The sequence below is a fragment of the Pristiophorus japonicus genome, chromosome 4, assembly GCF_044704955.1.
Source record: "Pristiophorus japonicus isolate sPriJap1 chromosome 4, sPriJap1.hap1, whole genome shotgun sequence".
Lineage (NCBI taxonomy): Eukaryota > Metazoa > Chordata > Chondrichthyes > Pristiophoridae > Pristiophorus > Pristiophorus japonicus.
The window spans coordinates 296765555-296780791 of record NC_091980.1 but is presented as its reverse complement, the minus strand read 5'-3'; the positions used below and the strand labels follow the sequence as shown (position 1 = coordinate 296780791).

Genomic DNA, 15237 nt, shown 5'->3' with positions numbered 1-15237 from the left:
CCAAACTGGTAGCACTACTGTGGAGGAGGATTTCCTGGAGTGTATAAGGGATGGTTTTCTAGACCAATATGTCGAGGAACCAACTCGAGAGCAGGCCATCCTAGACTGGGTCTTGTGTAACGAGAGAGGGTTAATTAGCAATCTGGTCGTGCGGAGCCCCTTGGGGAAGAGTGACTATAATATGGTAGAATTCTTCATTAAGATGGAGAGTGACAGTTAATTCAGAGACTAGGGTCCTGAACTTAAAGAAGGGAAACTTCGACGGTATGAGACGTGAATTGGCTAGGATAGACTGGAGAATGATACTTAAAGGGTTGACGGTGGATAGGCAATATCAGACATTTAAAGATCACATGGATGAACTACAACAATTGTACATCCCTGTGTGGCGTAAGAATAAAAGAGGGAAGGTGGCTCAACCGTGGCTAACAAGGGAAATTAGGGAAAGTGTTAAATCCAAGGAAGAGGCATATAAATTGGCCAGAAAAAGCAGCACACCTGAGGACTGGGAGAAATTTAAAATTCAGCAGAGGAGAACTAATGGTTTAATTAGGAGGGGGAAAATAGAGTATGAGAGTAAGCTTGTAGGGAACATAAAAACTGACTGCAAAAGCTTTTATAGATATGTGAAGAGAAAAAGGTTTAGTGAGGACTAATGTAGGTTCCTTGCAGTCAGAATCAGGGGAATTCATAATGGGAAACAAGGAAATGGCAGACCAATTGAACAAATACTTTGGTTCTGTCTTCACTAAGGGAGACACGAATAACCTCCTGAAAATACTAGGGGACTGAGGGTCTGGCGAGAAGGGGGAACTGAGGGAAATCCTTATTAATCAGGAAATGGTGTTAGGGAAATTGAAAGGACTGAAGGCCGATAAATCCCCAAGGCCCGATAGTCTGCATCCCAGAGTACTTAAGAAAGTGGCCCTAGAAATAGTAGATGCATTGGTGGTCATTTTCGAACATTTCATGGACTCTGGTTCAGTTCCAATGGATTGGAGGGTAGTTAGTCGAACACCACTTTTTTTAAAAAGGAGGGAGAGAAAACAGGGAATTATAGACCGGTTAAGTCTGACATCGGTGGTGGGGAAAATGCTGGAATCAATTATTAAAGATGTAATAGCAGCGCATTTGGAAAGCAGTGACAGGATCAGTCCAAGTCAGCATGGATTTATGAAAGGGAAATCATGCTTAACAAATCTTCTAGAGTTTTTTGAGGATGTAACTAGTAGAGTAGATAAGGGAGAACCAGTGGATGTAGTGTATTTGGACTTTCAAAAGGCTTTTAAAAAGGTCAAACCCAAGAGATTGGTGTGCAAAGTTAAGGCACATGGTATTGGCGGTAATATATTGACGTGGATAGAGAACTGGTTGGCAGACAGGAAGCAAAGAGTGGGAATAAACGGGTCCTTTTCAGAATGGCAGTGACTAGTGGGGTGCCGCAGGGTTCAGTGCTGGGACCCCAGCTATTTACAATATATATTAATGATTTAGACAAAGGAATTGAATGTAATATCTCCAAGTTTGCAGATGACACTAAGCTGGGTGGCATTGCGAACTGCAAGGAGGATGCTAGGAGGCTGCAGGGGGACTTTGACAGGTTAGGTGAATGGGCAAATGCATGGCAGATGCAGTATAATGTGGATAAGTGTGAGGTTATCCAATTTGGTGGCAAAAACAGGAAGGTTGATTATTATCTGAATGGTTACAGATTAGTAAAAGGGGAGGTGCAACGAGACCTGGTGTCATGGTTCATCAGTGATTGAAGGTTGGCATGCAGGTACAGTAGGCAGTAAAGAAAGCAAATGGCATTCTGGCCTTCATAGCAAGGGGTTTGAGTATAGGAGCAGGAAGGTCTTACTGCAGTTGTACAGGGCCTTGGCGAGACCACACCTTGAGTATTGTGTGCAGTTTTGGTCTCCTAATCTGAGGAAGGACATTCTTGCTGTTGAGGGAGTGCAGCAAAGGTTCACCAGACTGATTCCCGGGATGGCAGGACTGACATATGAAGAAAGACTGGATCGACTAGGCTTATATTCACTGGAATTTAGAAGAATGAGAGGGGATCTCATAGAAACATATAAAATTCTGACGGGATTGGACAGGTTAGATATAGGAAGTATGTTCCCGATGTTGGGGGAAGTCCAGAACAAGGGGTCACAGTCTAAGGATAAGGGGTAAGCCATTTAGGACCGAGATGAGGAGAAACTTCTTCACTCAGAATTGTGAATCTGTGGAATTCGCTACCACAGAAAGTTGTTGATGCCAGCTTGTTAGATATATTCAAAAGGGAGTTAGATGTAGCCCTTATGGCTAAAGGGATCAAGGGGTATGGAGAGAAAGCAGGAATGGGGTACTGAAGTTGCATCAGCCATGATCATATTGAATGGTGGTGCAGGCTCGAAGAGCCGAATGGCCTACTTCTGCACCTACTTTCTATGTTTCTCAGAACAGGAGGCAACTCTTCAGCCCTCCCAACTTGGTCCTTTGTTTAGGATTTCCTCTCGGACTCACTGGATCACTGCACTTCCAGCATTATCCTAATGGATCAAGAATTGGTCTATACATTTTTATAAGTACTTCAACCAGATTAATGTACTCAAGATTCATTTAGTTTATAGCTTCTTTATCTTATTATAATCGTCTCTTTCTGCACTCACCCCTATTGATTTTTTAGATCACGTTTCTCTCCTTAATACAAACACTTGCCTTTCAATAAAAAGATAATTGGGAAAAAAGTTGGAGGGAAGGAGAGATGGAGAAGAATTTATTTATTAATTTAATTATGCAGCAAATGGTTACTGCCTGAATGGGTGGTGGAAACTGAAAAAGGAATTGGATATAAACTTGAAAAAGGATAGATTTGCAGGGAAATAGCAGGCGAATGGGACTAATTGGATAGCTCTTTCAAAGAGCCGGCACAGGTTCTGTGCTGTATGACTTCCTCCTACATTACAACAGTGACTACACTTCAAAATTTCTTAATTGGTTGTACAGCACTTTGGGACGTCCGGTGGTTGTGAAAGACGCTATATAAATGCAAGTCTTTCTTTACTGAAAACATTTACAGCTCCCTCAGTTAGCTCCCTGATCCAAAGACAGAAACCACTTTATTTAGTTGAATCAGTTCCAAACCCTTCTTTTCATAAACAAGATAATCAAAGCTATTAAGTGGTTTCACAATCCATGGGAAACAAAGGCCAAGGCCATAAAGCCTTTTACACGGTCAACAAATTTGGGTTTACCAGTATACCAAGTAGCTATGCACTTTCTATAGTACACACTGAAATTTGAAATTACAGAGACAAGTGAAATGAATTCTACTGAATTTGGGTCAGGGATTCAAATCAAAATTTGACAAAACTACCCAATTAGTTAACCTTCCTCTATCTGAATGAACATGCCTTTAAAAAAAAGCTTTTTATGTAAGGTGATGTGATTGCTGATCATCACAATAAACCTTTGTTAACAGAACCAGAAGTGAGAAACACCCAATTATCCTAATCCTTGAACACAAACATATTTAGTATTTTAGTTGATCCTTTTCAAATTATTTAATCTCCTCGAGGGTTCTAAAGTTACAACACCTAGAGTAGTGTGTTCTATTCTGGGCACCACATCTTAGGAAGAATATATTGGCTTTGGAGGGAGTGCAGCATAGGTTTACCAGAATGATACCTAGACTCTAAAGGTTAAATTATAAGGAGAAATTACACAAATGAGGGTTGTATTCCCTGGAATTTAGAAGATAAAGGGTGATTTGATTGAAGTTTTCATGATATTATGGGGAACTGATAGGCTGGAGAGAGAGAGAGAGAGAGAAACCATTTCCGCTGGTTGGGCAGTCTAGGACTAGGGGACATAGCCTAAAAATTAACGCCAGACCTTTCAGAAGTGAAGTTAGAAAACACTTCTACATGCAAAGGGTAGTAGAAGTTTGGAACTCTCCCACAAACGGCAGTTGATGCTAGATCAATTGTTAATTTTAAATTGGAGGATGATAGATTTCTGTTTACCAAAGGTATTAAGGAATATGGGGCAAAGGCAGGTATATGGAGTTAGGTCGCAGGTCAGCCATGATCTCACTGAATGGTGGAACAGGCCCGAGGGACTAAATGGCCTACTCCTGTTCCAAATAATTGGAAAAGAAAAAAAAACTTGAATGCTGCTCTCCAATCCTCAAAGAGTAATTGAATTAAGATTCCATGATATCAATTTACCAGTGCAATAACTCGCATAACACCTTTAACATACTAAAACGTTCCAAGGCGCTTCATTCACAACAGCGTAATCAGGTAAAGATTGAAACTGAGCTAAACATAGAAAATAGGTGCAGGAGTAGGCCATTCAGCCCTTCGAGGAAAAGGAGACGACATTAAGACAGATGACCAAAAGCATGGTCAAAGAGGTAGGTTTTAAGGAGGCGAGATGGTGAGGTTTAATGAAGAAATTCCAGAGCTTAGGGCCTAGATGGCTGAAGTCATGGCCAACACTAGTGAGGCAAAGGAAATGGGGACTGCTCAAGTTGGACGAGTGCAGAGTTCTCAGAGGCTTGTATGGCTGGAGCACGATACAGAGATAGGGAGGGACGAGGCCATGGGGGGGGGATTTGAACAAGAGGATGGGAATTTTAAAATCGAGGTGTTGCTGGCCCAGGAGCCAGTGTAGGTTAGCAAGCACAGGGGTGAATGGAATTGGATCAGCTTAAGTTTAGAGAGTGGAAGATGGGAGGACATACAGGAGAACATTGAAACAGTCGGGTCTGGAGGTATAGTATGAATGAGGGTTTCAGTAGCAGATGGGCTGAGGCATGGACGGAGATGGAAGATATAACGGGGCAGGAAGTAGGCGGTCTTTATGATGGAGTGGATATGGGATCGGAGGTTCAGCTCAGGAACAAATAGAACACAAGGTTGTGAACAGTCTGCTTCAGCTTGAGACAGCAGGCAGGGAATCGGTGGCTAGGGAATGGAAATTGTGTCGGGAACCAAAGACACAGGCTTCAGTCATACCAATGTTTAATTGGAGGAAATGTCAGCTCATCCAGGAATGGATTTCAGACAAGCAGTCTTCCAATAAAGAGGCAGTGGAAGGGTTGGGAAGAGGTAGAGCTGGCTGTGGAACACGACATTATACTTTTGGATGATTAACACACATTATTAACTCTGATTGCGTCTATTATTTTATTTCCCCCCTCCAGTTTTCCTTTCCATTTCCTCCTCTTACCAACCCTCTATTGAACCCAGCAACACATGCTGGAGTGAGATATAACAGTTAGTATATCTTCCAATAGCTCACCCAAATGGCTGGTCTTCATGTCAAAGCAGAGAGTACAGGGGGCAATTGACCACAGGAGCAATCATAACCAAGTCCAATACAATCCAGCATCCAATACACAAGCATCTCTCATCTGTCTCCGCAAGATCCTACAAATCCCCTGGGAGGACAGATGTACCAACATTAGCGTCCTCGTCCAGGCCAACATCCCCAGCATTGAAGCACTGAGCACATTTGATCAGCTCCGCATAGTTCGATGCCAGACAAGAGACTCCCAAAGCAAGCGCTCTACTTAGAACTCGTCCACAGCAAACGAGCCAAAGGTGGGTAGCGAAAACGTTACTAGGACACCCTCAAAGCCTCCCTGATAAAGTGCGACATCCCCACTGACACCTGGGAGTCCCTGGCCAAAGACCACCCTAAGTGGAGGAAATGCATCTGGGAGGGTGCTGAGCTCCTCGAGTTTCGTCGCCGAGAGCATGCAGAAATCAAGCGCAGGCAGCGAAAAGATCGTGCGGCAAACCAGGCTCCCCACCCACCCTTTCCTTTAACCGCTAGAACTAGAGGGTATGATTTTAGAATAAGGAGCCCATTTAAAACCAAGATGAGGAGAAATTTCTTCTCTCAGAGGGCTGTAAATCTGTCGAATTCGCTGCCTCAGAGAGCTGTGGAAGCTGGGATATTGATGGGGAGCAGGCAGGAAAGTGGAGCTGAGTCCATGATCAGATCAGCCATGATCTTATTGAATGGTGGAGCAGGCTCGAGGGACCGTATGGCCTACTCCTGTTCCTATTTCTTATATTATGTTTGTTGAGAAAGCAAACACTAATGTAATACAAGTAACAATGTCTAAATCACAGTGCAACTTGAATTATCATAACTCAGCATAACGAATGTAGCCTTCAAGTGACGGTTAATTGTTCATGACATTTATATAGGGTCACAGAATTAGATGGTCCCTTGCAATCCCAGCAGGAAATGGCTGATTCTCCAGCACTAACCCCCAATACTCACACAATTTTCAGCTGCTAGAGAAAATACAAAAGGCAAACACATTTCGGTACAAACCTTCATATGTGCCATTCATTATACTAACACAGTCATCTGGTACCAGAAAAGGGGAATCCTCAAATAGTTCCTGGACCTAGGTTGAGAACACACATCAGTACAATTAGATTTATTTTACACTATAACCATATGGTTTCGTCCATCTCCCTCAAGGTTAGATTCTCATTTATAGTGCTTCCCCACCTCCCCTCCACAAAAAAACATTTCTCCCAATTCCCTCCCCCTCCCCCCAATTCTGTTCCCATCTCTGCTGATAATGGCTCTCTCTACTGGGATAGAGTCCCCAGAGTGCCAGCTGCCCTTCAGTACCACACACAAGCAAGTTCGTTCTCGGGATGTGGGTGATGCTAGCAAGGCCAGTATTTATTGCCCATCCCTAGCTGTCCTGAGAAGGTGGTGAGTGGTGATAGGCCTTTGCCTTGAACCACGTGTGCTTTGCTACGGAGTGGCTTGTTAGGCAGTTAAGAGTCATAGTTACATACAGGCCAGAATGGGTAATATCGGCAGATTTCATTCCCCAAAAAGGACATTAGTGAACAAGTTGGGTTTTTAATGACAGATTCATGGTCAGTTTTATTGACAAAGACTTTTTATTTCCAGATTAAAAAATTGCCACGGTGAGTTTTGAACCCAGGTTTTCTGGATAATTAGTCCATGCCTCTGGTCCAGTGACATAACCACTAAACCAGCATACCTGCTAGTCTAGATAGTGAATGTCAACAAGCTATTTGATCACAGGGAGCATCATCACTGAACCTGATCTAGGTCTCACACATTATCAGCTGACTCTGTTGACAGCAATACAGAGTAGGATACCTGGCGTATTTCCCCCACCCGACTATCACTGTCGGAGTTAAATCATCTAATTTAGCATAGAGCAAGTTATGGATATCTCTCATCTCTATCTAGTTAGTGTATTGATTTCTGCTGCTTTAGTCGAAAAGACAGATCAGTCCGGGTTGTGGACTTCTCCTCGGTCATAAGCAATACTTTTCCCTCATAAGATGGCACAGTTCCAGGCATCATACCATTTCTTAGTCTTCAAAGTGTTAGAGCTTGGATGGTAATGGTGCAAAAGCTGTAACAGGGCCACTGATTCACAGTAACTGGAAGAGTCACATTCCATTTAAGATTCCAGGATTTTACTTGCATTTTGGGGATCACATTCTGTGATTCCGTCTCCCCCATTAATGCTCCATGAAAACTAAACCACAGGCCTGGCTTGGCCTGTAAACGTTTAATACCAAGACACCAGAGTAGCACAACATACCAAATTTGGCTTATTTCCATGTAATTACAAGTAAATACTGCATCAATGCTGCTGAGTTTCTACGATGGCACTGATGTATTCCAAGGTCCCACCTCTAATAGCAAAGCTTGTGCTTTCTGCTCAGGAAGCAGGCGCAGTCCTGCCGTGGCTTTTAGTACCACAGGGGTAGTATGCCAATGAGTTGACGGTATTGTCTGCTTTGCCACATCCAGTAGTTCACGCACAGTCTCCGCACCCTAAAATACAACACAGTACTTTAAACAACAGGCCTCCCTCTGTCTGTTCAACACTACTCACTGAGTGTACCAGAGCTGGTTACTGGGGCACAGAAACAAACTGTAGCATAATAAACAAAGCTTCATGTCAACACTTAGTTGCTAATGAAGATAGGCACTGTTTGTCTTTGCACAATGCCTTTTTATATTTCAAACTGGTTTGAAATTTGTTAAAATGCAGTCAGTCTTCTACAAGATGACGACGGAAACACCACAAGAGTCACTATTGCTCAAGCTGGACCTACATATTTGGTCACTAAACCAACAGCAAGTACTTGCTATTTTGAGAATTGGATTCAACAATTCTGTCCATTTTCCCCATTGCAGCCACAAGCTAGTGGTCTTGATATTTTTCTAGGGACACAAGAGCTGCTAGAACTGCACCAGTCAAAAAAAACCCAAGCATTGAATACCACTAGCGAAGCACTGTGTGACTTGTGGAATTTCTCCCCCAGCCCCCTCCACACAACCAAGGAAAGAACATCAGAACTGTGATATGAAAAAAACACAACAGTTCATCTAGTTTACCTTCTACCATCTTGGTGGTCCTGTGATACAGACGTGGAGACATTGACTTATCATGGCAGCCACTAGTCTACAACAAACCCAGACACGAGGCGAGGAAAACCACTAGCAGTGGAAAGCTTTGGGAACCTCCCAAGCAGTGTACATTTATCAGATGTCAAAAGAAAAAGGAAAGGACTCTATGCTTATTCTTCTCACACTCTCCCAGAAAGGAAAAGAACAAGAAAAATGAAATGGGAAAGGAACAGGAACAAACAAACTTGCATTTATGCAACCTGGAATTCCGTCTCTTGCATGCAGCAGTTAAAATGCACAATGTTAACCTTTACACATGGTTATTAGAACAGGTGTTAATAGAGCGTCCTGTCTAGATCAAACCAGCAATCTGAAGAGTCACATTTGGAGAGACAACTGGCTGCATTACAGTTGCTTCTGACTGCACGGATTTATTATACTACAGAACATGCAAACTTGTGCAAGACTGTGATTTGCAAGCCAACTGAAGAATTTGATTCACCCAGAGAGAAATGCAGTACCAACCTGCTCAGGGTCATCTACATAGGCAGACAGACCAGGTTTTACTGATTCAAAGATTTCACTGTCCAATTGAGGGGGTTCTGTTTAAAAAAAACATATTGGTTACTTATTTGTAGACTACAGCGAATTCTGTGGAAAGCATGCGTCTCAGATTGGGTACCTTATGCTTTTACATAGTATCTTATCACATCACTCAAACGATTTAATAGTCAATGAATTACCCCGAAATGCAGCAACTTACGCAGGCAAACACAGAACCATTTTGTACCGAGCAAGATTCCACCAACAGCAATGAGACGAATGACCAATTAAGCTGCCAGGACCCTAGGCTCTAGAATTTCCTCCCTAAACCTCTCAGCCTTTCTAACTCTCTCTCCTCCTTTAAGGCATTTCTTAAAACCTACCTCTTTGAGCAGAGAAGGTTTAGAGGAGATTGGATAGAGGTGTTTAAAAACATGAGGGGTCTAAACAGAGTAGATAGAGAGAAACTGTTCCCATTGGTGGAAGGGTCGAGGACCAGAGGACACATAGAAACAAAGACATAGAAAATAGGTGCAGGAGTAGGCCATTCGGCCCTTCGAGCCTGCACCACCATTCAATAAGATCATGGCTGATCATTCCCTCAGTACCCCTTTCCTGCTTTCTCTCCATACCCCTTGATCCCTTTAGCCGTAAGGGCCATATCTAACTCCCTCTTGAATATATCCAATTAACTGGCATTAACAACTCTCTGCGGCAGGGAATTCCACAGGTTAACAATCTGAGTGAAGAAGTTTCTCCTCATCTCAGTCCTAAATGGCTTACCCCTTATCCTAAGACTGTGTCCCCTGGTCCTGGACTTCCCCAACATCGGGAACAATCTACCCACCTCTAACCTGTCCCGTCAGAATCTTGTATGTTTCTATGAGATCTCCTCTCATCCTTCTAAACTCCAATGTATAAAGGCCCAGTTGATCCAGTCTCTCCTCATAGGTCAGTCCAGCCATCCCGGGAATCAGTCTGGTGAACCTTTGCTGCACTCCCTCAATAGCAAGAACGTCCTTCCTCAGATTAGGACACCAAAACTGAACACAATATTCCAGGTGAGGCCTCACCAAGGCCCTGTACAACTGCAGTAAGACCACTCTGCTCCTACATTCAAATCCCCTAGCTATGAAGGCCAACATACCATTTGCCTTCTTTACCATCAGCTGTATCTGTATGCCAACTTTCAATGACTGATGAACCATGACACCCAGGTCTCGTTGCACCTCCCCCTTTTCCTAATCTGCCACCATTCAGATAATATTCAGTCTTCGCGTTTTTGCCCCCAAAGTGGATAACCTCACATTTATCCACATTATACTGCATCTGCCATGCATTTGCCCACTCACCTAATCTGTCCAAGTCACCCTGCAGCCTCTTAGCATCCTCCTCACCGCTCACACCGCCACCCAGTTTAGTGTCATCTGCAAACTTAGAGATATTCAATTCCTTCATCCAAATCATTGATGTATATTGTAAAGAGCTGGGGTCCCAGCACTGAGCCCTGCAGCACTCCACTAGTCACTGCCTGCCATTCTGAAAGAGACCCGTTTATCCCAACTCTCCTGTCTGCCAACTGCTTCCTGTCTGCCAACCAGTTCTCTATCCACATCAGTATATTACCACCAATACCATGTGCTTTGATTTTGCACACCAATCTCTTGTGTGGGACCTTGTCAAAAGCCTTTTGAAAGTCCAAATACACCACATCCACTGGTTCTCCCTTGTCCACTCTACTAGTTGCATCCTCAAAAAATTCCAGAAGATTTGTCAAGCATGATTTCCCCATCATAAATCCATGCTGACTTGGACCGATCCTATCACTGCTTTCCAAATGCGCTGCTATTTCATCCTTAATAATTGATTCCAACATTTTCCCCACAACTGATGTCAGGCTAACTGGTCTATAATTACCCGCTTTCTCTAAGTGGTGTTATATTAGCTACCCTCCAGTCCATAGGAATTGATCCAGAGTCGATAGACTGTTGGAAAATGATCACCAATGCATCCACTATTTCTAGGGCCACTTCCTTAAGTACTCTGGGATGCAGACTATCAGGCCCCGGCGATTTATCGGCCTTCAATCCCATCAATTTTCCGAACACAATTTCCCGCCTAATAAGGATATCCTTCAGTTCCTCCTTCTCTTTAGACCTACTATCCCCAGTACTTCCGGAAGGTTATTAGTGTCTTCCTTCATGAAGACAGAACCAAAGTATTTGTTCAATTGGTCTGCCATTTCTTTGTTCCCCATTACAAATTCACCTGAATCCGACTGCAAGGGACCTACGTTTGTCTTCACTAATCTTTTTCTCTTCACATATCTATAGAAGCTTTTGCAATCAGTTTTTAATGTTCCTGGCAAACTTCTTTTCATACTCTATTTTCCCCCTCTTAATTAAACCCTTTGTCCTCCTCTGCTGAATTCTGAATTTCTCTCAGTCATCAGGTTTGCTGCTTTTTCTGGCCAATTTATATGCCTCTTCCTTGGATTTAACACCATCCTTAATTTCCCTTGTTAGCCACGGTTGAGCCACCTTCCCAGTTTTATTTTTACTCCAGACAGGGATGTGCAATTGCTGAAGTTCATCCATGTGATCTTTAAATGTTTGCCATTGCCTATTCACCGTCAACCCTTTAAGTATCATTTGCCAGTCTATTCTAGCCAATTCACACCTCAAACCATCAAAGTTACCTTTCCTTAAGTTTAGGACCCTAGTTTCTGAATTAACTGTGTCACTCTCCATCCTAATAAAGAATTCTACCATGTTATGGTCACTCTTCCCCAAGGGGTCTTGCACAACAAGATTGCTAATTAGTCCTTTCTCATTACACATCACCCAGTCTAGGATGGCCAGCTCCCTGGTTGGTTCCTCGACAGATTGGTCTAGAAACCATCCCTAATACACTCCAGGAAATCCTCCTCCACTGCATTGCTACCAGTTTGGTTAACCCAATCAATATGTAAATTAAAGTCACACATGATAACTGCTGTACCTTTATTGCATGCATCCCTAATTTCTTGTTTGATGCTGTCCCCAACCTTACTACTACTGTTTGGTGGTCTGTACACAACTCCCACTAGCATTTTCTGCCCCTTGGTATTCCGTAGCTCCACCCATAGAGATTCCACATCATCCAAGCTAATGTCCTTTCTTACTATTGCATTAATTTCCACTTTAACCAGCAATGCCACCCCGCCTCCTTTTCCTTTCTGTCTATCCTTCCTAAATGTTGAATACCCCTGGATGTTGAGTTCCCAGCCTTGGTCACCCTGGAGCCATGTCTCGTGATGCCAATTACATCATACCCGTTAACTGCTATCTGCGCAGTTAGTTCAGACACAGATTTAAGGTGATTGGCAGAAGAACTAAAAGAGACATGAGGAAAAACTTTTTTTTAACCCAACTAGTGGTTATGATCTGGAATGCACTGCCTGAAAGCGTGGTGGAGGCAGACTCAATCAAAAGGGAATTGGATAAGTACCTGAAGGAAAAAGTTTGCAGGGCTACGGGGAAAGGGCGAGAAAATGGGACGAGCTGACGTGCTCTTACAGAGAGCTGGCACAGGCTCGACGGGCTGAATGGACTCTTCCTGTGCTGTAACTATTTTGACTAAGTGTTTGGTCATCCGTCCCAGTATCTCCTTATATGGCTCGCTATCAATGTTTTGTTTTATGACACTCCTGTGAAGCACCTTGGGACATTATATAGCGCCTTTAACATAGTAAAAATACAAATTAAGAACATAAGAAATAGGAAGAGTAAGCCATATGGGCCCCTCGAGCCTGCTCCGCCATTTAATAAGATAATGGCTGATTTGATCATGGACTCAGCTCCACTTCCCCGCCCGCTCCCCCTAACCCCTTATCGTTTAAGAAACTGTCTATTTCTGTCTTAAATTTATTCAATGTCCCAGCTTCCACAGCTCTCGGGCAGCGAAGTCCACAGATTTACAACCTTCAGAAGAAATTTCTCCTCATCTCCGTTTTAAATGGGCGGCCCCTTACTCTAATATCGTGCCCTCTAGTTCTATTCTCCCCCATCAGTGGAAACACCCTCTCTGCAACCACCTTGTCAAGCCCCCTCATAATCTTATATGTTTCAATAAGATCACCTCTCATTCTTCTGAATTCCAATGAGTAGAGGCCCAACCTACTCAACCTTTCCTCATAAGTCAACCCCCTCATCCCCGGAATCAACCTAGTGAACCTTCTTTGAACTTCCTCCACAGCAAGTATATCCTTTCGTAAATATGGAAACCAAAACTGCACGCAGTATTCCAGGTGTGGCCTCACCAATACCTTATATAGACTTCCCTGCTTTTATACTCCATCCCCTTTGCAATAAAGGCCTAGATACCATTGGCCTTCCTGATCACTTGCTGTACCTGCATACTATCCTTCTGAGTTTCATGTACTGCGGCACTTTGCAATCTTTCTCCATTTAAATAATAACTTGCTCTTTGATTTTTTCTGCCAAAGTGCATGACCTCACACTTTCCAACATTATACTCCATCTGCCAAATTTTTGCCCACTCACTTAGCCTGTCTATGTTCTTTTGCAGATGGTTTGTGTCCTCCTCACACATTGCTTTTCCTCCCATCTTTGCATTGTCAGCAAACTTGGTTACGTTACACTCAGTCTGTTCTTCCAAGTCATTAATATAGATTGTAAATAGTTGGGGTCCCAGCACTGATCCCTGCAGCACCCTACTAGTTACTGGTTGCCAACCAGAGAATGAACCATTTATCCCTTTGTTCTCTGTTAGTTAGCCAATCCTGTATCCATGCTAATATTATTACCCCCAACCCAGTGAACTTTTATCTTGTGCAGTAACTTTTTACGTGGCACCTTGTCAAATGCCTTCTGGAAGTCCAAATACACCAGATTCACTGGTGCCCCTTTATCCACCCTGTTTGTTACATCCTCAAAGAACTCCAGCAAATTTGTCAAACATGACTTCCCCTTCATAAATCCATGCTGACTCTTCCTGACCGAATTTTGCTTTTCAAAATGTCCTGCTACTGCTTCTTTAATACTGGACTCCCAACATTTTCCCAACCACAGATATTAGGCTAACTGGTCTATAGTTTCCTGCTTTTTGTCTGCCTCCTTTTTTAGTTGCTGTTAATCTATTATTGGTAGTTTCCTTTGAGGGAGGAATGTTGGTCAGGATACCCAGAAAACTTCCTTCTCTACTTTGAATAGAGCCACAGGAATTTATTTCTAATCTCCGCATATACTTGCCACAGCGGATAGATGTGGGATGCAGCCTCCCTTCAGATTTTTTTCCCTACTGGTGATCTACAACCAGCTACTGGGAAGTACACAAATCTAGCCATACCTTTCTTTGATTTCACTCTGTACTTTCCTTTGCTGGGTCAAGAGCAATGGGCACAAATCCATTGGCCCGGATTTTGCGGTTAGCGACAAACAAACAGCACTTACCGTTCATTACACTTAACCACAGACTTTCTGTGGGCTTTTGCACTGTGATTTGCAGTAATGAGAGAGCCGAAAGGGCGCAGCGCCCTATACAGGGGACCTGTGTGAACTGGGCGAGCAACGGTGTGTCCCCTCAACCAATCGGATTAAAGAATCCTTTATGAGAAACGCAGTGTCTAAACCAGCAAGTGCAAGTTAGAATATTCAATTCAATGGCAAATCAAGTACAGAAAGCGAAAAAGAGACGGAAAGAAAGATGGGATTGAGAAAGAAAAAAAACCTCCAACAATAATTAAAATCTGAAGGAATGAGACTCCATTCACAAAAAAAGTTAATTTTTAGTGCCACAGAAATTGTTTGGCAGTAATTAATGCTTATCTCGCAGTTTAAACTTCACAACATTTTTTCTGGCATGTTTAGCGGGCACGTACCACAAATTCATGCCCTATATGTATGTGAATGTAGTGTCTCGGTGAGATACCGGTGTCATGAAGCCACGCCCTTCATGTATGTGAATGCAGAGTCTTTTAGTGAGGCACCAGTATAGCGAAGCTTCTGGAGGAGCACGGCAACTCGGACAGCAATTTCCTGATTTCTGTGTTTAACTGCATGTGTGCGGAAGTTGCTGTCCAATTTACTCCTCAATAACGATGAGTGCCGATAGCCTCACCACTATTTCTAGGCTAACGTCCTATCACTATAGTGCACTGATCTGATACACCAAATTGCTGCATTACTAGCCTAGCTGTTGATAAATCTGAAGAACGTCAATGCATATATTTAGTTCAGTGCTTGTGAGAATAAGGTTAATAAT

General features: G+C 43.1%; 1 protein-coding gene across 3 annotated transcripts in view; it reads right to left on the bottom strand.

Moving 5' to 3' along the window:
• Window positions 1-15237, bottom strand: part of entpd5a (ectonucleoside triphosphate diphosphohydrolase 5a) — an 82345-nt gene that overhangs the window by 41395 nt on the left and 25713 nt on the right. For all 3 annotated transcript variants that reach the window (XM_070879602.1, XM_070879603.1, XM_070879604.1), the window contains 3 exons: window positions 8956-9032; window positions 7708-7851; window positions 6346-6421 (listed from right to left, as the gene is read on the bottom strand). In XM_070879602.1, coding sequence (XP_070735703.1) covers window positions 6346-6421; window positions 7708-7851; window positions 8956-9032 — 297 coding nt within the window. The remainder of the gene's footprint in view (window positions 1-6345; window positions 6422-7707; window positions 7852-8955; window positions 9033-15237) is intronic.